Source organism: Medicago sativa, chromosome 5, assembly GCF_051527215.1.
Source record: "Medicago sativa cultivar Bolivia chromosome 5, Bolivia_mono, whole genome shotgun sequence".
In the NCBI taxonomy this organism is placed as follows: domain Eukaryota; kingdom Viridiplantae; phylum Streptophyta; class Magnoliopsida; order Fabales; family Fabaceae; genus Medicago; species Medicago sativa.
In genome coordinates, this window is record NC_140753.1 from 52,602,800 (window position 1) to 52,612,560 (window position 9,761).

The 9,761-nt window shown below is 32.4% G+C and overlaps 1 protein-coding gene and 1 long non-coding RNA gene across 2 annotated transcripts; one reads left to right on the plus strand and one right to left on the minus strand.

The window, feature by feature from the left end:
* Positions 1–483, minus strand: LOC146922928 (RAF-like serine/threonine-protein kinase PRAF). Its single transcript, XM_085711634.1, has one exon. It carries the CDS (start codon positions 481–483, stop codon positions 1–3), a length of 483 nt encoding a protein of 160 aa, XP_085567760.1.
* Positions 484–4,984: 4,501 nt separating this feature from the next.
* On the plus strand, positions 4,985–5,644 carry LOC146922929 (uncharacterized). Its single transcript, XR_015010880.1, has 2 exons — positions 4,985–5,038; positions 5,351–5,644. It is a non-coding gene; the product is annotated as an uncharacterized LOC146922929 (long non-coding RNA).
* The last annotated feature ends 4,117 nt before the right edge of the window (positions 5,645–9,761 follow it).

Genomic DNA, 9,761 nt, shown 5'->3' on the forward strand with positions numbered 1-9,761 from the left:
TCAAAAACACTTCATAACATATTTTAGAATCTTTTCGAATCCATCATTCACAATATTGAGTTCTTGAAATTCCTTCATCTCATCTTTTGTGAAGCTAACCTTCCGATGCGGACGTCTTGGAGGCAGAGGTAAATCTTCAGCCGGTGGAGTAGGAACAGGGAAGAGGAAGAGCCTCAACTTGGCAGGATTTGGCGAAATACGACACATATGATCATACTTGAACATCATATCATCGAAATCTTCCTCGTTTAAGACTGGGATCAAAGTATCGAGATCATGACCAGGAAGTTGATACTTGAAGCAAAAATTAGAATCCATCGTGGAAAGCTTTGCAATGAGGCCGGATAGCTTGATATCACGATCAACAATGATGACTCTATTGATACCGCCTACATAGGTATAAAGATGATTTTGGTGTCCACAAGGCATAGGGACGATTGTTCCACGATAGCTAATCATGAGAGGGATTTTGGTGTGCTCCATTGAAGAACTTGTAAGTGTGTTTTTTGAGAGAGTGAGAGTGGTGAAAGAAGGTTTGAGAAAAAGCGTTTTGAGAGAGTGAGAGTGGTGAAAGAAGGTTTGAGAAAATAAGGTGAAGAAGTGAATCGTGAATGAAAGATGTGACTTAGGGCTTATATTTATAGATGTGACTTAGGGATTAAAAGATAAGATGGTTGTTTATTTGTGAAATGGTTTGTTACGATTTTCTTAAAACAACTTTAGGGTAGGTTTGTTACCGTATAACTATATCTATATTATATAAGAATTTTTTTTTTTCTTTCCTTTTGAGTTGGTTTTTTCTCCTTCTAAAATTACCCTCAATTTTCAATGCAAATAACATATATAACAAATGTAACAAACTGTTCACAAAAATATCATAGGCAGTAGCTAATAATCTCAAATAATTTATTAAAAAAAGTATAACAAACATGATTTTTTGTTACTACAAAATATATCGTGTAACAAACACGATATGAATATACGTCCATTTGTTTTTTCCTTAATCCTTAAAAAAAAAAGGAACAAACTAGATCAAGTAAGAAAATAGGGGATTTTTGGCTCCAATTATACTCTTAAACAACTTTTCTTATAATAAAGATTGTTGTTGGTGTAATTTAAAAGATAAGAATTTATAATATTTTGTTTTATTTGTTTATGTCGTTAAAATAGATAAATGTGATTGGTTTGGTTTGTTATAATTTGAAAGTAAACATTTATATTTAGGTACCGTTTGGCCAGGCTTTTTTAAGTCTAAAAGCTACTTTAAAACAAAGTTAAAATAAAACTCTTTAAGGAAGAAGCTAAAGTTGTTTGGTTTATATGTACAAAACTTTGAATTTATTACTTTTTTTGTGGTGTCCGGGGTTCGAACCCCGTACCTTGCATATATTTATGCGTTATCTTTATCAACTGAGATAAGCTCACAAGGACAAAACTTTGAATTTATTATAAATATATCTATAATATGTATAAATGCGTGTATATATAATGAGAATAGTTGGTTTTTTCTTTTCTAATTATACTTTATAACAAATTTTGTTATAAGAATACCATATTTTTAGTGTCAGTCAAAAAGATAAAAATTTATATTATATTTGTTACATTGCTGTTGTCATTGAAAAAGATATGTTTCGTTTTTTTAATAAGAAAAAGATATGCATAGTTTGTTACAATACAAATGTGTAAAATATATATAAGTATAATTTTTTTAGGCAAATACACTTGTACTTTTAATTAAAATTATTTTTTTTTTTGAAGAAGCTAAAATGAAATTTATTCAAAACGTAAAGAATCTCATCTAGCACAAGGAATGCTAGGCTAGGATACTTAAAAGCAACATACAAAGAAAAAGTGTGTGGTATATACACGGAACACTCAAACAAACACTCATACATCAAATGCAAATTTCTAAAAACAAACCAAAAACAACCTCCACTTAGGGCCCCCAAAACCAATAAACACTAAAACCCCAAAACCACAAGTCTAACCGCCCTCCAAAATAACCATCAAACCTACCAAAAAACTGTGCAACCGCACCTTGCTTCTCTTCTGCAGCTCAACGCATTTAAGCACATGTAAAATCACCACCACTACCACAATTTTGGCTTTTAATAGCACAATTTTAATAGCGCTTATGAATAAATGCTATTAAAAATGCAACTCATAGACCTGTTATAGCACTTTTCAGAAAGCGCTAAGAAAAACATGTTAAAAACTGGGTTAGATAGCGCTTTGAGATAAACGCTATTAAAAAGGTACCGTTTGTTAGCGCTTTTGCAAAAGCGCTATTAAGTGGTTGTATATCAAAATAAAATAAAAAACACGCAGCTTATTAATTTTGCCTTCAAAACTCATAAACCCATCTTCCACAAAGAAAACCCACTACCTCTGAAACCCTTCTTCTTCCTATTCCGGTTCAATCTGAAACCCTTCTTCTCTTTTGTTGTCTCTCACCCATGAACTTAGAACTCACCATCTGAAATCCCTCTTTTCTTTCATTGTTATTCACCCTCACTTACAAACCCATTAAAACCCTAAAATCAAGAAGCTTTCCATGGATTGAACCCAGGATTCGTTGAAAACCAAATCAATTTTAGAGTTCATCGAATTTCAAACCCGAATTCTGATTCATACACGAATCATAACCCAGATCTGCCTCATACAACGAAAGGTAAATCATGTAAGGTATGTTTATACTACTCATCTGTTCTTAAGGTCAAATCTAAGAAAACCAACATGCTATGGTCTATTTAGAATGCTACAGGAAGGTCTCTCTGCATTTTTTTTGTTTCAATTTTTTTGGGGTTGAATTAGAAAACACGTGAAATGAAATTTTGTGTGTGGATGTTTTGAAAATTTGTTATTGAATATGCTGTGTAGTGTTTTTTTTTAGTTAAGAAAAACAAGTATTGATGTACAATTATGTTTTTATGTGTTTAATTTTAATTTGAGAACCTGAAACTCATACATAAATAATGTGGTGGTCATGTATAGGTAATTGAACAACGTAGGATTCTTAAAAGTCTTGGTTCTTCAATATTTTTTTTTTTTTTGTATATATAGTCATCATTGATCTACTACTTGAGAAATTTTGAATGTGAATAATAGCCTTGAAATTTAATATTATTCTCTGGCCTCTATACAACTTATTATTTGATATGTTAATGTACTTTTGTCCTTCGTTGACATCTTTGTAAGTATTTGTTATTAATTACAATTTCATAGCTAATTAGATACTATGAAGCACAAATATTCCTCGGATTAGGCGTATCTCAGTGTCGGATATGTATTGTGTTTGACACCGACACGACACTGACACATATGTTTATATTGAATTATATAATTTTAAAAAATATGTCTACGTCGTGTCCGATGTCCGTGTCCATGCTTCATAAATTTGTACAATAGACACACGCAAACGAACTGTTCATTGTTCCAGTAAGTTTTTACTATAAAATGGTATGGTTTCTTTCTTAACTTATGTGATTTGCTTGGCTTAACATATGTTTATTGTTAGCTAATGGAGGCTGCAACGCAATTATATGAAGTATAGTTTGTCACTCTTGTTAGATTTGATGAGGTATAGTCACCCTTTATGTGTTTCAAAGTTAGTAAATAATGGGACCTACCTATATCTGTGGACATGTCATCTAGGAGATTGTGATGAGAATATGAAATTCATGCTTCTATTGATATATTATTCTATTTTATCAATTTCTCATATATTGTATATGCTACATGCCTCTTAATAGTTTATTCTTGAATAATCTCATTAATTCACAAATCATTGTATTATATTCTCTGCACAAGTTGACATTTTAGAGTAAGTGCATTATTAAGTTCACATCATAGTTTTATGCAGTGGACTACAGATGTTGCCTAGGCATAACATTATACACTTTTCTATTTTATTTTGCATGACAGTCCTGGAGAAGAATTAAGGATCAGGGTGGGCTGCAAAGTAAGTTCATACTAGTTTGTATTTACTAAATTTTAAAGGGTTGAGTTAACCGGTGCCCCCGGGGCACTGGTTAAGGCATCTAAAAAAGGAAAAATTAAATTAAAAAAGACACTTTTTTAACTTTTGAGTAATTGATTACATAGTTTTCGATGCAAAAACTACTATATTTGCTGCCTTAACCAGTGCCCTGGGGGCACTGGTTAACATTTCCCAATTTTAAATGATCTGAGTTGGTGTTATGTGGCATAATTTTGCTATTCATTTTTCGCTATCGATCCTAGCGTGATCAGTTTTTGTTGTTGCTAAGATGCTGCAGAATTTTGGGGTTCTGTTTTGGTGCATCAGCTTTGATCCTTAGCTTCTTTCCAGCCATGCGTCCTAAGGTACGTACTGAGCGAGTGAGCTTCAGGTTATGATTGGTAATGCTCAAATATATGTTGACTACTATGATCAAAATCACACTTAATAGTTTTTTGTTGTTTCTGGTGGCTGCTTAAAGTCATGTAAACTGTAAAGTGTTGATGGCATGTAAAATTATACATGTTTCTGTGGTGTATAGTGTGTACAAAGTATTGATTTTGACGCTTTTTCAATCTATATCTGAATTTTCTTTGTTGGTCCAAGTTTTCTTTTTCAGGGAAGCATCCATATCACGAGTCTTGTTTTAAAGAGTTAACTCTTCCAAATGTGAAGTTTGCTTCCAATTTGTAAGATCAATCTTTCTTTGTCTATTCAATCTTTCAATTATGTGTGAAAAGAGCTTTATGTTGAGAGTGAGAACTTATAGAAAAAGCTTATGACATGTCCACAAGCTATTTTCAACTTATTTCCATAAGCTCTCCATGATAGCTTAAGAGAACATCTTATAGTTATATAAAAATAGTTTGACTTTATTTTACCATTTATTAAAGAAATAACTTGTGCAAACCTTAGTTGAAAGTAGAAATTAAGCATAAATATAGTTTATAATTCTTTATTTTTGCTTTTTTTTTAAACAGTATTGACAGATGGAAGGCATATGGGCCGTCTAAGCTTGCTAACATTTTACATGCCAATGAACTTGCAAGATATCTTAAGGTAAGATGATATTGCTAACATTTTTTGTACGTACCATAATATGATTGTGCCATTGTTCTTTTAACAATAAAGCAACTATTTAAAAGGTTATTGATGGCCAATAAAAGTTTGAATTTTTGTCTTCTGGACTCTACCTTATTGGTTCTATTTCTATAGGATAAGTAACTTTGGTATATATTAGGTCCTGTTTGGTCCTTCGGAACATGTATTCTTTACGGAATTTGTTTAATTTCTCATGTCCCTTATGGAGATTTTTTGGACTTGTTAATGCATTGCTGAATTCATTTTGTATACCATGCAATCTTACTTCAGGTTCGTTGGAATGCTCGAGGTCAACTAGTTGGGGAAGAAAGCCAAGGTTTTGTCAGTTACATTGGAGTCATCGTTCATCGCGAGGTTCCAATTAGTATGGAAAATTGGAGAAAAAAGCCAAGGTTTTCTAAGTTACTTTAGACTTGTAATTGTTCATATATTCGTACTGTGCACATATATACTTTGCATTTTTATGCAAGTGTACATTAGATGTCTTTTGTAATTAAGTTTTTGATCAACACATTATTGTTGTTTATTTCTATTAATGGATTACTAGTGTTTCTGATCTGTATATATATTTGTTGTCAAGTCAGTATATTATTATGAAGCTTTTGGTTGTAGATTTAATTTATAAAATAAAAAAATTGGGACTTTTATTAGCGCTTTTCTTAAAGTGCTATTAAAGATGGTAAGAAAAGCGCTATTAAAGAGGGTAGTTATGATAGCGCTTTCTGGAAAACGCTAAGAAACATATGTTAAAAATAGAAAAAAAATAGGCTTTATTAGCGCTTTTCTGAAAGCGCTATTGAAACGCTGCTATATAATAGCGTTTTCAAAGCGCTATTATAGGGGTTCTGACCTATAATAGCGGGGGCTTTCTTAGCACTTCACAAGCGCTATTAAAGCCCCAAATGAATGCTATTAAAGGGGGTATTTTGTAGTAGTGCACTTAGAAAACACATAGCTCAATTCTTGAAACAAGCTACACTGTCTAACATCCAAGTATTTGAGAAAGTCCATCAACAACAAACTCATAGAAGAAAACCCACAAAAAACAGCCACCGCAAGCACAACCACAAAAACCAACATCACCATCACCAAAACTACCATTAAACACCACAAAAACCATCATTACTCCACACCAAAACCAGCACCAACCACCACGAGCATCACCACCAAAAACCAACACCAGCCACCACGAGCATCACCATCAAAAACCACTACTTTACATTCAAACTTCCGACCCAACAACAACAAACCACGTTATTTTACCAACACCAATAACTACCCACATCACCGTTAGCTCAAAATAACACCAACAACTGTCACCTTATGTTGCTAACACCAACCACCACACGCACCACCGTAATCTCAAGATGAGCAGGACGATACAAATCAAACAAAAACTCCTCATGTACACACCACCACATCAACACCTTAACACGAAAACAACAACGAAAAACAGCCCACACAACCGAATCACCACCACCACCATGCAACCACAGAACCACCACCACATCACCACTATGACTCACTGGCGCAACCAACAGCGAGGCAAAAATGGAACCCACAAAGCAAAACGGACCACCAAACAGACAAGAAAACCACCACAATCTAAAGCCACCCAATCTAAAGCACAAAAAAAAATAACAAACAATAGAATAAAACACACGACCATAAGCAACAACATCACAACATTGACGGAGCTCCAGAACAACAAAACCCAACAATTAACAACACCAAAAACTCAATGAGATGAAGCGAAAGAGAACCAACACAGCTTTGGATCTAAGCAAAAACTCAGATCAAACCGTCAAGAAACCGAAACACAACCCACCACGTCCCATTTAAAGTCGCCGACGAGAACGTCGGAGAAGGGTTAGGAACTGGTCTCGGCGGCACAACATTGTACGAGAAGAAAGGAGAGAACGACGAGATAGAAGAAACCCCACCTACGGAAACCAAAAACACATAACAACATCGCAAACTGGATCCAAAACCATCTAAGAACGGCGGCAAAGTGACGGATCCAGAAAGAGATGCGGCGGGGTGGAAACGGTGGTGCGGAGAAATGGATCTCGTCGCACCACCACTGATGAAGGCTACATCGTAACACAAAAATTATATGCATTAGTGTAACAAAAAAAACATACAGACGAACATAAAGTATTACTCTAAACCCTAATGTGTGTGTATATATTTCCGAGGTTGAAGAAAGAGAATAAAAATATTCGGTGTCATTCAATGACAGCGTGAATTAAAATATTTGCGAGGTTGTGATAATTAAAAGATATTGAAATTAATATATAAGTGATAAAAAGATAATAAAATTCCTTAAAAATAGATAATAAAATTAAATGGACCCTCCTTAAAAAAAATTAAATGGACCGGTTCAAAAAAATAAAATAAAATAAAATGGAAAAAAAAAACATATTGAAAAAATAAAAGAAAAGGTTGCCAGTGTGATTTGAAGAGAGGTGCTTGTGAAATAAATTGTCGAGAAGTAGTTTTTTGAAGTAGCATTCAACAACTTTTGGTCAAAGCTCATTCCATTCAATTTTATGCATTCTAAAAAAAGTACTTTTTTTAGAAGGTACTTTATTGATATTGTGTTTGGCCTAGCTTCTCCTTAAAAATGTAGAGAAGCTGAAAATAAGCCGGGCCAAACGGTACCTTATACTTTTAATCAAAATCAAAATTTCATAAAAAACATTGTTTATGATTTTTAAACATTAACTCAATAAAAAGAGCGGAAAGTAGGACATGTGAGTGCCTGTCTTTTCGCTAGTCTTTAATTGAAAAATTTAGTCAAATTCCATTAAAATATCAACAATCCCATTCAAACAGGAACAACATCTTTTTTTTCCTTCTAATTTATCTAATTTAATGATTTTTTTGGCAAAATCTAATTTAATTATTTGATTAGGTCAAAAAATGAGAAAATTATAAATAAAAGAACTTAAATAAGTTGCCGTTTGACCCGACTTTTTTTCTACTTCTCTATATTTTTAAGGAGAAGGTAGACCAAACACAATTTCAATTAATTACTTACTAAAAAAATTACTTTTTTTTATAATGCATAAAATTAAATGGAATGAGCTTTGGTCAAAAATTGTTGAATGCTACTTTAAAACTATTTGTTAGTAACAAACTATACATATCTTTTAGACAAGGCACATTGACTAACTACACATATCTTTTTCTTATTAAAAAAAACTATATATATTTTTTTCAATGACACCAAGAATGTAACAAATATAATATCATATAATATAAATTCTTATTTTATTGAATGACACCAAAAATATAGTATTTTATAACCAAATTTGTTATAGGGTATAATTGGAAATGAAAAAACCTGCTTTGTTTTAGAGCTTTGTTATATTTGTTTGTTTTGGTACATAGTGAGAGGTTAGTGTAAATTCAATACGTATATAAGAGGTTGGTGTAAACTCAGTTTACGTATGTAGTTAAAGGGTATATTAATCATTATGGAGTGTAACTGAGTTGTATCTGTCTTTTGTCATTCCCTTCCAATTTGAAACAAAATCCCGATTTTAGTAACTTGCATGTTTATAGTCATCTTCCGTAAGTAGACCACAATTTTTTTATGAAAAAGATCAACCATGTGTATATATCCCTAACCTTCGCCCAATAGTATCGCAATCGAGCCGCCTAATAACACCCTTCAATCATCTTCCCTAACAAGTGCACAAAAACATGAAATTTCGGATGAAATTATATCATTTCATATTTTTATTACTATACTTTTAATTTAAAATAAACATATAATCATTTTAGATTTCTTTAGTTTTGGTTGATTTAAGAATTACATTTGATTTAAAATGTAAATTAGGATTCGATTGAAAAAAAAAAAAGAGTATGAATTGGATAATCAAATGTAAATTATTATTCAATTATAGGAATCAACCAACATATGTTGCCAATTTATTTTCTTTCACCTGTAAGAAAACTTCCATCTTTTCATCTCAAAATTTGTCACCTACATATGTTGCCCCCCCCCCCCCCCCCCCCCCCCGGGACGGACCCACGTTGCCTCCAGTGTAGGCCTGGGCCCTCACTATATTTCAGTTTCTTGGCACCCTATATACATGTATATACATGTAACTTTTTCACCAGCTAGCACAGTTTTACAGTATAAGATTATGTGCGTAGTGTAATATTACAGGCCGTAGTACTAGACTACTAGTATGCCAGTATATGATATGATGATCGCATGAAAAATTGATAACATTCTAAATATATAATAATGTATGCCCAATAAAAAAAAATATAATAATAATAATATATGTCGGATATTTTAAAGTAATTTTCCTCTCTATTTCTTTGTTTTTGTTTTATTTTACTTTTAGAAAAAAGCATACCATAAGATTGTTTGTCTTCCGTGCCCCCCCGATAATCTAGAGTTCAAAGTAAAGTTAAGTAAAATCTAGTCAAAAATATTCTTCATCGGAAATGAACTTGGGTTAACACCTATATAAGTTATAGTTAATATATTATTTGAAACATTTATTTTTTGTTATTTTTGGAAGAAAAAAGAAACTAAAAAAATATTTCATATATAATATAATATATTATATTATTATATTATATATAGACATGGCCCTCACTATACAAAATTTCTGGATCCGTCGCTGCCCCCCCCCCGGGCGTATAAGGAATTTTAAAA